A 16,327-nucleotide genomic window follows, 5' to 3' on the forward strand; every position below is an offset into this window, starting at 1 on the left:
AGCTTTTTAAAATTCAAATTTGAGTTGCTTATGCACCAAACTTCGTATAAACTTGGGAAACACTCCAAGTAACTTAGGAAACACGAATTTAACACTTTTTGAGCCTATAAACACATGGTTTCTCAAATCAAATCAATACCAAGAATTGAAAATCAGTTTTCAAAGCTAAATTGTTCACTCTCTCTCAAAGCCCTCTTTTACACATACTCTTGATGTTGAGAATTTTTTTAGATAAACTGAGTCTTTAATCACTAATTTGAAAGAAAATCTTCTGAGGTTTGATACAAATCAAAAGAAGAATCTCGGTGACATACTTCTTTGAGCTTCAATTCAATTCTCTTTTATATTTACTTTGAAGTATTAGCTATGTTATATTTGTACTAACCAGCTTTATCTGAGAGCATCTCTTGTACACAAGAATATTTTCTTGTTTCCTTGTTTTCTTTGACGGTTCAAGTTTATTGGATTGTTGTACCAAGCGTGGGGTATCGCTTGGAGAGGGGGGCTCCACCCTAATTGAAGGAGGGATTGTAATGGTTTGTTTCGCTCATAAAGGAACGCTATAGTGGAATCCTTAGGTGGTCTTGCCTAAGGCGAGGATCTAGGTTGGGTATAAGCCGAACCTCGTAAATACTCGGTCTCACTCTTTACCCTTACTCTTTAATTTTTCTGCATATATAAATTGTGTGGTTGTGAATCTAAGTGCAGGAAGATGAAAGTTCGAGATTGAGAAAACTTTTAATTTAAGAGAGTACGTTGATTAATCTTTTGCAGAAACCTAAAAGAGAGTACGTTGATTAATCGTTTGTGAAAATATTGGTTAAAAGGAAGTGCACCATTATTCATATATACAAGGTTTCATTTAAACTCTAAGTTGAGTTTTGCAAACACTTAATCAAGGAAGTGTTGTAGCTCATATAATTGGTTAAGTATCTTGTGATTGATTGGTTGATTGATTAACATTGTTGAAATCATCTCATTAAGAATCATTGGCTTGTGTTAATATTGAGTGAGGATTGTAGTTGGTATAATTATGCATTAAAAAATTATTCTTGTGTGTTTGCTAAATTTACAAAAGGTTGTGAATCAGTAAAAAGATTTAAAAGAAACTTTTAAAAACCCAATTCACCCCCCCCCCTCTTGGGACTACACCTTATTTTTCAATTGGTATCAGAGCGGGGTTATAGCAAATCTTAATTAGAAGTTATATAAATATTTAAATGGCACACCTAGGCGTAGCTCCCTTTTCCGAGGGTCAATCCTCCACTAGGTCTCTTATCTTTTGCGGATTTAACTATACTTTTTGGAAACAAAGAATGAGAATCTACCTTCAAACCATGGAATGGAAAGCATGGACGGTTGTCACACATGGTGATCTTATTCCTACCAAACTTGTAGATGGAAAATAAATAGCCAAAGAAGAAAAAGACATGACTGAAAATGACCATAAGATGTTGCAAGTTAACTCAAGTGCTATAAATGTTTTATATTGTACTCTTGACATAAATGAATTCAATAGGGTCATGGCATGCAAAACAGCAAAAGAAATATGGGACAAACTAGAGGTAACCTATGAAGGTACCGTTGAGGTGAGAGATAATAGAGTTGACAAGCTTACTAGCGAATATAAAGCTTTTAGGATGAATTCAGATGAATCCATTACAAATATGTACACTAGGTTCACTCATATCATAAACTTACTTAATGCTTTAAGGAAAACTTACTCTACTTATGAGATGATCCAAAAAATCCTTAGATGTCTTCCACTCGTTTGGGAACGCAAAGCCACAGCAATAACTGAAGGAAGAAACCTTAAAAATACTTCACTAGATGAACTGATTGGATCCCTTCTCACCTATGAGATGGCTATGAATGAAAGGAATGCTGAAAACAAAAATAAGAAATCTATAGCCCTTAAGGCTGCCAAAGATAACTCGAGTGAAGAAGAGGAAGATGAAAGTGAATTAAATGGTGAAGAACTAGCCTTCATTACTAAAAGACTTGGTAAATTCTTTAAAAGAAACAAGAAGTTTGCTAGAAAATTAGAGGTGCAAAAACTGAAAAAGGAGAAACAAGTGAAAAGGAAAATAAGAATAAGAATGAACCCCCCTATGTGTTATAATTGCAAAAGGTTGGACATATTAAACCTGATTGTCCACAGCTGAAGAAAGACAAGAAGAAGAAAAAGAAGGCAATGAAAGCTACATGGGATGATACAAGCTCAAGCAAATCGGAAAACGAATCAAGTGAACAAGAGATGACCAATGTATGCTTCATGGCTCATAAGGATGAGGTAAATACCTATTATAGTTCTTCCGAAGAATCAAGTGATGAATCATGTAGTGATTCATGTGATAGTATGCCATCATACAAAGAACTTCAAGTTGAATTATTTGCCTTACATAGTAGGTTCATAAAAGTAAACTAAAAGGAACATTGCTCTAAATGAATCACTTAAAAATCAACTAGATGCATCAAAATCAATTGGAAAAGAAAAAGACTCACATATTGATGAGCTTATGAAGAAAAAAAAAATACATATCTCAAGACTTAGTAAAATTACAAGTAAATAGTGAAAGCAAGAAAGAGTTAGAAATAAAAGACCTTAAAAGTAAATTTGAAGACAAAGAGAAAATCATTTACAATTTTACTAAAGGAAAGGAGAACTTTGAAAAATTGCTTGAAAAACAAAAAATGTCATTAGATAAATAAGGAATAGGATTTAATGGAATTAAGAACAAAAAGAAGAAGAATATTTATATGGGATATTTTGTTAAATAATCAAAGCATTATGCAAGCACATCTTCAACTAATATTTATCAATACACTACGTGCTTCTTATGCAATAAAAAAGGGACACATAAAATTTGATTGTCCATTTAAAAGAAAGAATGTGAGAATCAAGAAAGTTTGGAGAATTAAAGAAAATAAATCTGAAATAAAGAAACCTAAGAAAGTTCGGCTACCTAAGAGTAACGTATTGAACCCTTCTTGTAGGTTTGCCTTATGACAACGACATCTAAATAAAAATGGTACTTGGACAGCGGGTGCTTTAGGCACATGACTGAGGATAAATCCAAGTTCACCTCATTAAAGCTAAAAGATTGTGGATACGTTACATTCGGAAACAATGCAAAAGGAAAAATCATTGGAATCGGTAAGATAGGTAAAGAACCTTCCCTTACCATTGATGATGTGTTATTAGTAGATGGTTTAAAACATACCCTATTAAGCATAAGCTAATTGAGTGACAAAGAATTTGATATAATTTTCAAACAAGACAAATGTATTGTTGAAGATAGAGAAAAACAAATTATTCTATTCACCACTAGTAGAATCGACAATGTATATTGCGTAAATTTTGAAAAGTTAAAATCTCAAAACATTACATGCTTAGCAACTATAAATAAGGCAAGTTGGTTATGGCATAGAAGGATAGGTCATGCTAGTATGGATTTATTATCAAAACTAGCTAACGAGAACCTACTAGAGGAGTATCTACTAGATCATCATTGAAGAACTTATGTAATCACTATGCATATCTATCATAAGAAGAACCTAAAAACATAGAAGAAACTTTAAGCGATGATTCTTGGATAATAGCTATGCAAGAAGAATTGAATCAATTTGAAAGAAATAAAGTATGGAAATTAGTTCCTAGACCTGATGACCACTCAATAATTGGAACTAAATGGGTATATAGGAATAAAAAGGATGAAAACGGTATAGTAGTAAGAAACAAGGCAAGACTTGTAGCTAAAGGATACAATTAAGATGAAGGAATAGACTACGATGAGACATCTGCCCTCGTAGTAAGAATGGAAGCTATTAGAATGTTGTTAGCATATGCATCACATAAAGAATTCAAACTATACCAAATGAATGTAAAAAGTGCTTTTCTAAATGATTTCATAAATGAAGAAGTTTATGTAGAATAACCTCCTGGTTTTGAGGACATAAACTACCTCGATCATGTATTTAGATTAATAAAAGCACTATATGGGTTAAAACAAGCTCCTAGAGTTTGGTATGAGAGATTGAGCAAATTATTACTAGAGAATGGCTTCTTAAGAGGAAAGGTAGATAACACCTTATTCATTAAAACTAAAAACAAAGACATGCTAATCATACAAATCTATGTTGATGATATTATATTGGGCGCTACAAATGATGAATTATGTAAGGAATTTGCAAAGTGCATGCAAGATGAGTATGATGGGAGCATTAAATTACTTCCTAGGTTTACAAATAAAGCAAGCTAAAAACAGAACGTTTATAAATTAATCAAAATACATAAGAAACATGCTTAAGAAATTCGACATGGAGAGTAGTAAACCCATAGGAACTTCTATGAGTACTTCTATCAGTCTTGATAAAGATGAAAAAGCAAAATCAGTAGACATGAAATACTATCGAGGGAAGATAAGAAGTTTGTTATACTTAATAGCTAGTAGACCAGAAATAATATTTAGCATATGTATGTGCGCAAGGTTTCAATCAGCTCCTAAGGAATCCCATCAATTAGTCATTAAAAGAATCCTAAAATACTTAAAAAGAACAATTGATTTAGGGCTATGGTATCCTAAGGACACTGGTTTTGAAATGATTAGTTATTCAGATACGGACTATGCAAGTTATAAGATTGATAGGAAAAGTACAAGTGAGACTTGCCACTTTCTAGGATGGACTCTTATCTCTTGGTTTTCCAAGAAACAAAACTTCGTGGCTTTATCAACCACTGAAGCTGAGTATGTTGCAGCCGGTAATTGCTGTGCACAAACACTCTATATGAAACAATAAATATACTAATTAGTACTCAACCATACTAATTAAGTGTGATAATACAAGTGCAATAAACATTTCCAAAAATCCAATATCACACTCAAGAACCAAACATATTGATATAAGACATCAAAGATGCACTACTTGAATTTATAAATACAAATGATCAATGGGCGGGATGTGTTCACAAAACCTCTTCCCAAAGAAAGATTTATATCAATTTAGGGAAGTGATTTAGGAAGATTTCATGTTGAGTGAAAAGGGAATTTTTAGAAAGTTGAGAGGGTAGAGTGACGGAGCCTAAAACCTCAATCAACCGAATAAAGAAAATGGGGGGTCAGGTGCCTGAGCCTTCAGACCTTGGGTGATTGATGTGCTACTTCTTGTTGAAAAATTCATTTTATAAATTGTTAGGCGACTGAGCCCAAAACTTCATGCACCTGACCTGACGGGTGTTATATATTTTAAGTGTGAAAAACCCTAACTTTTCATACTTCAGACTACTGACCACTGTTCCATCACTCACCCAAGCCTCCTTCTCTTGATCTCCCTTTATTCTTAGCTCCAAATCCCTCAAATCAAAGCCTCCCAATCACTTTCCTACACCTTTTCCCACGGTTTCTAGGGTTTCACTAGGCTGGTTCGTTTGATCCTCCAAAGTCAAAGATGCCTCCCACCAAAACTACGGAAAATCGAGCTTCTTCTTCTTCAAAGAGTGATGATAATGACATCGAACAGTGGCTCACAAATCCTTAATCAAAGCATCGATATCGATCTCATCTTCATTCTACAGAACCAATTTTTGGTAAGGTTCTAGATACCTCCTTCTTTGATTCAGAATTTTCAAAAATCCTGCCAATGTTTCGGAATATTGATTGGAAGAATTTTGTAGCTTATCAATCCAAAGGCCTATATCTGAACCTAGTAAAAATATTTTATGCAAATATGATACATGGAGAAAATGTACTAACCACTGAGGTTAGGGGAGAGAAGATAGTTTTATCTCCGCAAACTTTAGCTTATATTTTGCATATTAGCCTAGGAGAATTTGAGTGTCCATCATTTGCTCAAACATGAATTCTAAAGCAAGGTTTCACTCCCGATGAATTCTTGCCAATAATTATGGTAGAGGAACCTGTTTACTTTGCCATCCTCCAATGTACAAACAGCTGAACCTTCAAGCTCAAATACTTCAAAAAATTATCACAAACAACATCCTACCAAAAGCTGGTTCATATGATCACCTCTCCTACGTAGATTTTTTTGCGTTATGGTGTCTACTGAAAGGGTTGAAACTCGATCTATCTAGCTTAATTCTGAACTGGATGTGGGAAAAATTAGAAGCTAGTGGAGTCACTCTTCTGTATGGTGGTGTTTTTAACCTTCTCTTTGCTCACCTCAATGTTACTACCCCTACTAAGCTGTTCATAAAGCGTACACGGTATGACCTTTTCAATTCCACAACCCTGAAACAAATGGGATATGAAAAACATGAGCAGAGTTGGTTTTTGAAAATAGGATGACCACAAAGGCCAGCAGATGTACCTCCTCCACCTTCAAATCAGCAACAAGGACCTTCAGCTGACACTACTTCTTGGTTTGTACCTGTTCACCATGAATTCACTACATTCAGCAAAGATATGCGATCAGGTCTCCAATCACTTCAGGAGAATGTATCTCACTCCACACTACTTACTTCTCACTTGACCAGCTCCTTACTCGCATAGAGCAGTATAGGGCTAGCTCATCTCGGAGTGTTGATCCCATGGATACCAGCTCCGTCCCTCGTAGTGATGCTTCATTTGATGAAGAATCTAAAGAAGGAAGTGAGGAGGGTGATGAAGAAGAAGCTGAAGATGATGATGATAATGATGATGATGCTGATGATGAATGATTTTTTTTTTGGTGTTGCATTGCCATTATATCCATGGATCTATTTTTTTTTTGTTGCTTTGTTTATCTTTGGCTTGTAACTCCCTTGATTATGATGTTTTGTACTCTTTGATGACTATATGACTATGTTTATTATGTTCTTTCCTAAGACTCCTTATGACTATGCTCCTTTTTTATTTTTGCTTGATGACAAAGGGGGAGAGATATCTTAGAAAGCAAAGATGAGAACATGAGAGCATGGCAAACATGTGAAACACATAATCTTGAAATGAGAATATAAGCAACATAAGCATAAGCTATAACTATTTGAGATAATACTTTAACTAATACTAGTATGTTGATATAAGCTATATCTTAATATTAAGTATGTTGAAATGAGCTATAATACTTGATTATGACTTATTGAGTTTTGAACTTATATTTGAAATCATCATTTTTTACATATTGTTAAAAGGTATGCTTATTGTAAGGGGGAGCCTAATCAAGGTTCTCTCATCTTTATTCCTTATTTGTTATCATCAAAAAGGAGGAGATTGTTGGCCTAACATGGCTTTCGAATCTTGTTTTGATGATAACAAATAAAGATTAATTTAACAAGTTATTGTTTAAGTGATGATATTTCAAGAAGTATGACAAAGTTGAAAAGGTTCAAAGAAATGAAAGTCCAAGATCACAAGTACCATAAAGCTATACTTCATCAACAAGGTGATCAAAAGAAAAGCTCAAGAGGACTAAGATGTTCAAAACATGTGGAAGCTTACAGAATACTCAAACTTAAGGGAAAGATGACTCAAAGCAAAGAAATACATGAAGACTTCAAGCTTAGAGAGTTTTTAAGTCTTTAGGAAGTCTTATGTGAGTACTCCATTATAAATATCATTTTGAATGCTTTGAAGCTCATTAGGGGTTGATATGGACTTAGAGACCTTACTTTGAAAACTTCGAAAAATAATTTTAAAAAATGTATCAAAGCAAGATGGCTAAAGGATTTTGGAAGCAAACCTCAAAAATAGTTTTTATAATTGTTCAGGCAACAGAGCTTTAGACCTCAAGTGACTGAAGATTTTCCTGAACTAATTTTGAACAGGTAGTGAAGGTTCAGGCGACTGACCCCTGAATCCTCAAGCGTCTAACCCTATTTTAAACTAAAAATTTCACTTTGTTCAAAAGGATCAGGCGACTGACCCTCGAACGACTAGTTTTTAAAACAGTTTTTTAAAATTCAAATTCGAGTTGCCTATTCTCCAAACTTCGTATAAGCTTGGGAAACACTCCAAGTAACTTGGGCAACACGAATTTAACACTTTTTGAGCCTATAAATACATAGTTTCTCAAATCAAATTAATAACAATAATTGAAAATCAATTTTCAAAGCTATATTGCTTACTCTATCTCAAAGCCCTCTTGTACATATACTCTTATAGAGAATTTTTTGAGATAAACTGAGTCTTTGATCACTGATCTAGAAAGCAAATCTTCTGAGATTTGATACAAATCAAAAGAAGAATCCCGGTCATTCTTCTTTGAGCTTCAATTCAATTCTCTTTGATATTTACTTTGAATTATTAGCTATGCTATATTTATACTAACCAGCTCTATTTGAGAGCATCTCTTGTACACAAGAATCTTTTCTTATTTCCTTGTTTTCTTTGACAGTTCAGGTTTATTGGATCGTTGTACCGAGCGTGGGATATCTCTTAGAGAGGGGGCTCCACCCTAATTGAAGGAGGAATTGTAATGGTTTGTTCCGCCCATAAAGGAATGCTATAGTCGAATCCTTAGGTGGTCTTGCCTAAGGCAAGGACTTAGGCTGGGTATAAGTCGAACCTCGTAAATACTCGATCTCACTCTCTATCCTTACTCTTTAATTTTTTTGCATGTATAAATTGTGTGGTTGTGTATCTAAGAACAGGAAGCTGAAAGTTTGAGATTGAGAAAACTTTTAATTTAAGAGAGTACGTTGTTTAATCTTTTGCAGAAACCTTAAAGGGAGTACTTTGATTAATCGTTTGCAGAAATCTTTGTTAAAAAGAAGTGCACCAATATTTATATATATAGGGCTTTATTTAAACTCTAAGCTAAGTTTTGCAAATGTTGAATCAAGGAAGTGCTGTGGCTCATATAATTGGTTAAGTATCTTGTGATTGACTGGTTGATTGATAAATATTGTTGAAAGCATCTCATTAAGAATCATTGGCTTTTGTTAATATTGAGTGAAGATTGTAGTTGGTATAATTAAGCATTAAAAAATTGTTCTTGTGTGTTTGCTAAATTTACAAAAGGCTGTGAATCAGTAAAAAAGATTTTTAAAAAACTTTTAAAAACCCAATTCTCCCTCCCTTTTGGGACTACACCTTAGTTTTCAATTGGGTATATCTCGCTTCAGCAGGCACATAATTGGCGAATGTTCAAGTACTCAGTGATGGCCGAGTCAGTATAATTTGAAATATTTTTATAGGGGACAATACCTCATTTGTTTTCTTTCTATTTTAAGTCATTTTCAAATTTTTATGAAACAAACGTGCATTTTTAGTCACATCTCATTGCATTTTTCTTTGATAACTTTTTCCAAAAATTGTCTGGTTTTGCTTGTGTTTCGTACATAAAAACTGGAAATGACGTTACTAGCATTAATGACCTTGAGGAAGAAGTTGACTTTGAAAATATAATCAATGTGGCAGAGGTACATGAGGAAAAGGTAGATTTACCTCTTAAAGTATTAAGAATGATAGAAATTAAAGTAAAAAAAAAAAGCAGTTTCTAGTGAGGATCCTGTTTTGACAATTAACTTGGGAACTGAAGAGGAGCCGAGGCATATAAAAATTAGAGCACTATTATTTGACAAAGATAATAGAATAATGGTTAGTTTGTTGCGGGAATACATTGATGTATTTGTTTGGTCATACCAAGATATGCCTGGATTGAATATAGATATAGTAACACACAAGGTACCCATTTACCTAGATAGTAAGACTGTGAAGCAAAAGTTAAGGAGGATGAGACTTGAAATGTTGCTAAAAATTAAAGAAGAAGTCAGAAAGCAATTTGAGATTGGGTTTCTAGAGGTGGCTAAGTATCCTGAATATATGGCTAACAGTGTGCCTGTGATGAAAAAGAATGGAAAAGTCAGGATGTGTGTGGATTATAGGGATCTAAACAAGGCTAGTCTAAAGGATAATTTCCCACTCCCACATATTGATGTCTTGGTTGATAATACAACAAGGCATTCCATCTTTTCGTTTATGGACGATTTTTTGGGATATAATCAAACAAAGATAGCACCATAGGACAAAGAGAAAATGACATTCATTATCCTATGGGGAACCCTTTGTTACAAGGTTATGCCATTTGGGTTAAAGAAAAAAGAAACAACATATTAACGAGCTATGGTAATATTATTCCATGATATGATGCATAAAGAGATGGAGGTATATGTGGATGATATGATAGTCAAGTCCCAAGATAAAGAAGATTATACAGTAAATTTGAGGAAGCTATTTAATAGGATAAGGAAGTATCAACTCAGATTAGATCCAGAGAAATGTACATTTGGTGCGACTTCGGTAAAGTTGTTGGGGTTCATGGTAAATGGAAAGGGAATTGAGATAGATTCAAGTAAGATAAAAGCTATTCAAGAAATGTCGATCTCTCAAACAAAAAAGGAGGTTCAAAGTTTCTTAAGGAAGTTAAATTATATTGCTCGTTTAATTTCCAAATTAACAACTACATGTGAGCCTATTTTAAACATTTTGCGAAAAAATAATCCCAAAAAATGGAACGAGGAATGCCAACAAGACTTTGAAAGTATTAAAAGATACCTCTTGAGTCCACCCATGTTAGTTTCTCGATCCAGTGCATGGAGGAACACTTATTTTGTACTTAGTTGCTTTAGGGAATTCAATAGGATGTGTATTGGGACAATATGATGCATCAGGAAGGAAAGAACAAGCTATCTATTATTTGAATAAAAAGTTCACTGAATGTGAAGCAAAGTACTCAGATTTAGAGAAGACTTGTTGGGCTTTGGTATGGGTTGTTAACAGATTGAGGTAATATGCCATGTATTACTATGTGATTATTTTTTAAGATGGACCTAATAAAGTATGTTTTTGAAAAACCAGTAGTGACCAGTCGGGTAGCCAGGTGGCAGATGTTACTTACAGAGTATGATATTGTCTATGTTGTAAGGAAAGTTATAAAGGGAAGTGCAGTAGCAAAATACTTAGCAGATAAGGCTGTTGAAAATTATCAACCAATGAACTTTGAATTTCGAGATGAGGATATCGATATGGCAGAGCCATCAAAGAAAGTCAAGATGAATAAGTCATGTTGTCTGATGGAGCATCCAATGTATTGGGACATGGAATAAGAGCTATGTTGATTTTGGGAATCTTAATCTTCAAGGGTTCTCTAATAGAAATTGGGCCGGTGATAGGGATACCAGATCCTCCACCTCTGCCTATTTTATTTTTCTTGGTGATCATCCTAGTTCCTGGAGCATGTGCAAGCAATGTGTTGTGGTTCGTTCCTCCACTGAGGCAAAATATCGAGCTCTTACTTCAGCCACCTCCGAGCTTGTTTGGATTCGCTCATTGTTTCATGAACTTAGTATTCCGATTACTAAACCCCCACATTTATTTTGTGATAATAGGTGCTACTCAGTTGAGTCTTAATCCTGTTATGCATTCACAAATGCAACATATTGCTATTGATCTTCATTTTTTTTGTCATCTGGTCACCAAAGGTATGCTGGAAGTATCTCATGTAAGTACCCACAATCAGCTTGCAGACCTCTTGAATAAAGCTATATCACGTTAGAAATTTCACTATATGTGCATCAAGATTGGCTTTAATTGATGGCACACCTATCTTGAGGCAGTGTATAAAGGAAATTGTGTAGTTTTACAGTCAACCGTCGATGGTTTCTATATTCCCATTGATGGTTACATAGACGGTTTCAGACAGAAACATTTTTGAGAGAAAAATGTTGACAGTTTGCTAAAACTGTCAATGATTCGGTCGATTGCTGAATTGCTGAGAATTTGTACAAGTTGAAGATTGATTGATACCCGAGAGTTTGTGTTAGCATGGGATTCTTCAATCGTATTACTTGAATATTTATTTGTATATGATAGTTTAGGATCTTTTGATTTGGTATTTAAATACTTTTAAATTTGTAACAACCATACTTTGTACAAGTCCTATATCTGGGACATCTTCACATCAATGAAAAGATTATGCAGTTTCTAGATCTACTATGGCTACCACAATAGTGGATCCTACACAGTAGTGTGCTCTTCTGTCAATGTAATCTTCCCGCGCTTTTGAACTCTTTCCTTCATTGTCTATATCTCTCTCCTTCCCCATGAAACATACAAACCAAAAATGTTAGGTACATTTTTGTACTAATTATCGCTTCTGATATAATATTAATGTTCAATAGTTTGTACATTAGTTATTTGTCCAAACCAATTTATAATTGAATGAAACAAATACATCATTTCAGAATGAAGTTGAAGAACAATTTATTCAAAAATTAATAATGTAATGATTGAACAAGACAAGACAGACTCCATGACATTCAATTTGAATAGAAAATATGTTCAATGATATTCCATTGAAATAACAAAAGGTTCAAGGACATTTAGATAAGATCTAATTCATTGAACATAATAGAAATTACCTTTCAAAATAAAGAATATTAAAGTATAGTTAGCCATTTCAGAACTTGTCACTTAAGACTACCAAATTTTTGCCTTTTTCCTTTTACGATTAGTTAAATACTAGTCAAAAACTCATTAACATTTTTTTTTTCCATGCAATAAATTGAACAATAGATTTAAAAAAAAAAAAAATTTGATACTAAATATATATCATTTAATTAAATAGATTATCTTTTACATTTCATGAAATCTATCATTGATTACATTTAAAAAAAATAATCCCACCAATGGAAAAGTCAAACTTAAGAAAGAGGAATTTATTTATTTTCTTTTTATAATAATTTAATAAAAAATTTGAAATGTTAGTAAACATAATTTATATATTTGGAGGAATAAATTTTGCATTCAATAGTTCTTATTTCAATTATTTACAAATTAATCAATGATCTAAATTCACTTTAATAATATTAATCTTTTGTAATTTATATAACTCTATTTATAATCAATTATGAGATGATAAATTTTCATTGGATTTACAAGCTCATATAAAAAATAACTTATATAATAAATTATGTATAAAAAATTTATTTGTATAATATAATATTGCAGATTAGAAAAATAGTGCGCCATTTCTGCCATTTTTAAGGTTAACCATAAGGCTGTCACAAGAATTAATTTATCACTGGGCTCACTCTTTGTTCCTTTTTATTTTTTTTTTTATTTTTTCCCTTTGGGATGGATTGATAATTTCCTTTTATTTCGAAAAAAAAAATGACAATAATAATAATAAATGCAAATTAAAACATTGCAGCTATATATAATATTATATTTCATTATATGGAAATGATGAAAATATATAATAAGAGCTGCGGGCCACATGTTCTTTCCTGCAGCCGCTTCAGCCCCGACCCGAATAAAAACCCCCACCCACAAAACAAAAGTACACAACCGACCCGGAAATAACAAAATAGAAACAAAAAAAAAAAAAAGTTACCACAACGCTTCAAATTTTCTGCCTATCACTTTTGACCCTGCTTTCAAATAATCCCTACCCCAAGCCCAATTTCATTAACTCTTTTTTTTTCACCTTTTTTTTTTTTTTTTAAACTTTTTTACCGCATTCAACTTCCCCAGGAAAAACGAAGCAAGCCAAACGCGGTAAAAACACTCTGAGGATCCGAGAGGATCAGACCCGGAAATTCTTGCCCGAGAAGGTCTGCCCGAACTGCCAGTTATCGGGCGCCACGTTCACGGAGGTGGAGGTGCGGCGGTCACTGCCGGTGACCCTGAAGGAAAGTGACTGACCAACCAAAACGGCGTTGGACTGCCAGTTCTGACCCCAGTTGCGGCTCATCACCATCCACTCCGTGTTCGTGCCCTTGATGAGCACCCTCACGATGTCCCCTGCACCCGCGACGTTCGTGACCAAAACCAAGTTGAAGTAACGGAAACCGTTGATCGTGAACCTGATTCCTCCTTGCTTTCGGCATGGCACCCTACGAAGAAAGAACAATAAATAATATTAATATTTTTTATTAATAAGGAAATAATAATTAATAATCTTTTTCTTTTATAAGGGTGGCATTTCCGTAATTTAAGGGGGAGAATGGTCCAAAATGTGGTGCCCATTTTTCAACATGAATGCGCCTGGGCGGGTGCGTGCCCGAGGACAGGGTGGTCCGAGCACACCGCCAATTTGACCCGACATGGGCTTGGGGAAACGTGAAATCTGTCCGTATTCCTGACTTCCCGGTTAAAGTTCTTTTCCGGGCGCTTCAAATTACGGTAATACCCTCCGATTTTGTTGAATTTACGGATATACCCTTGATTTGTTTAGTGAGCTGGGGGAGCTGAATTTACCATAGTGCCCTCAGTGCGTGCTCCAAACTGGTTAGTGTGACAAGGCCTTTTTGGACATTTAAGAATAATCGAGCATTAGCCGCAAGGGATTCCCGGCTACTAGCCTAGGGTAAAAAACTAGGCCTGCGCGGAGTCTGTGGGCCTGCGTTTGTTTCGCGAGAAAATTCGGGGAAATGGTAAGATTGAGAAATTATTGGACATTCTACATTTCGGCCGTTTATTTTCCGGGAAATCCAAGAACCCCACAGTCCACTCCGCCAGTACACAACAAATCATTTTTCCAGTTTCTCTTGGACCAAACAGAGCGCGAGAAAGTAAATAAACAGGGGGAATGGGCATTTAAGGAAACACACAAAAAGGACTTGACACGCACTCACGCACTGAAAATTCCAAGACGGAATCTTTAAAGCGAGGAGATTAGAGGAAGAGGGGGAGGAGGGAGTGGACTCACCGGCGGTAATTGACGGGGACGATTCCGGATTGGTACTCGGCGAGCTTGAGGAACATGGGCATGGCGAGGTCGAAGTGAGAGCGAGGAGGGTTGCACCAGCCTCCATTGTCGCTGGGAATGGCCCAGTTGGGGGGGCAGAAGTTGGTGGCGGTGACGAGAATGGAGGGCATGCCGGGGTTGCACCACTTCGACTCAGTGCATCTGAGTTCGAAGCAAGCTCCGCAGCTCAGCCCCTGGTTGAACAGCGCCGTGCTCAGCGCCGCCGTGTTCACACCGTACCCCTGGCTGTACAGGTCCCCATACCCGCAAGCTCCACCTGAAACCGCCATTTCAACAACACAATGAGATCTGTTTCGACACAGTACAGCTAAAGAGAACTAAATTAACCACTGAAATCGCCATTCAAAAACACAATGAGATCGATCTGGTTGGACACATGACAGAGCGGGAGGGCACAACAGTAAAGGTAAAGAACACAAAATTAACCACTGAAATCGCCGTCTCAAACAATGAGATCAGCTCTGAAACGGTAGCCCGCAGCAAGAACAGAGTACAAAAGAGTACTAATAATGCGTATGGGTTGTGGGAGTACGTACCCATGGTTCCAGAGGCGTCGCTGCCGCCGTAGAAGGTGGCGTGGGCGCTCTGCCACGAGCTGCCGGTGTAAACGCCGGGGATGCGGGCCTTAACGGCTGCTAAAGAGCATAAGAGTGAAGCAAAGAAGAACAGGTTCACAAACGCCATTGCAGAGAGACAGAGAGGGAGAGAGGAAGGCTGAGAAAATGGGTTTGTGTGTGGAATTGCGGGGAAGAAGGGGGAACGGAGAGGGGGTACTTATGGAGGAAGGGCACCGGGGGGGGTGGGGGGGGTGGGGTGAGAATCACAGGAACAGGGGTCTGAAATTACTACCATATAATTAATGGCGTTTGCTCTGCACTCTCCCCCTCTCTCTCAGATCTAATCTCTCTCATCTTTTTCTCTCTCGCTCTCTCTCTACTTTTTCATACCAAAAATGCAAGCCCCATTGAATGAGAAGCACGTGGCAGTGCCACAGATCCATACGCGTTTGGGCTCTGGAGGGGAGCTGCCCAGCTTGAGAACCATTGAGGACGTGAATTGGCATACCATAAAAAGAAAATTGGTCCTTATTGGGCAAGTCAAAAAGGGATTAATTTTATACATGCACTAATCTATTATGTAGGGTTTGTTTAGTTCTTTATTTATTTTTTTACCATCAATATTTCTTACTATATTTGGATTACATTTCTCTCGAATTAATTTTAAAATAAAATTTATTGCGTTCTATATTTTTAAGTTTGGATGATTATTAAAGTTAGTCGCAATTGACAATTCAGAAAATATCGCTATCATTTTTTCACATCATAAAACGATTAATTTAATCAAATGCTATGCAAAAGAAAATTTCGAAGCAAACCATTTTTTCATGTTTGGTTATCAAGAAAATGGAGGAAAAAAATCAAATCAATGCATAAAAATTAATTTTATAGATCATTAAAAGGTAAACAATGAAAATAATTTTCTTATTTATTCCTCAGATGAAATCGTTGCTCAAATAATAAAATGAAGAATTTAATTAAGAGATAAATTCATCATTTTATATGTCAAGATGAAGCACCAATGATATTTTTTTGAATGTCAATAATACCTCCCTTGGTAA

General features: G+C 35.4%; 1 protein-coding gene across 1 annotated transcript; it reads right to left on the reverse strand.

The window, feature by feature from the left end:
* Positions 1 to 13,150: 13,150 nt before the first annotated feature.
* LOC131159893 (expansin-A6-like) lies at positions 13,151 to 15,751 on the reverse strand. The gene is made up of 3 exons (XM_058115106.1): positions 15,246 to 15,751; positions 14,650 to 14,965; positions 13,151 to 13,834 (listed from the first exon to the last, which is right to left on the reverse strand). Exons 1-3 carry the CDS (start codon positions 15,391 to 15,393, stop codon positions 13,525 to 13,527), a joined length of 774 nt encoding a protein of 257 aa, XP_057971089.1. The 5' UTR covers positions 15,394 to 15,751; the 3' UTR covers positions 13,151 to 13,524.
* Positions 15,752 to 16,327: the final 576 nt, after the last annotated feature.

The sequence above is a fragment of the Malania oleifera genome, chromosome 7 (genome assembly GCF_029873635.1).
Source record: "Malania oleifera isolate guangnan ecotype guangnan chromosome 7, ASM2987363v1, whole genome shotgun sequence".
Classification (NCBI taxonomy): domain Eukaryota; kingdom Viridiplantae; phylum Streptophyta; class Magnoliopsida; order Santalales; family Ximeniaceae; genus Malania; species Malania oleifera.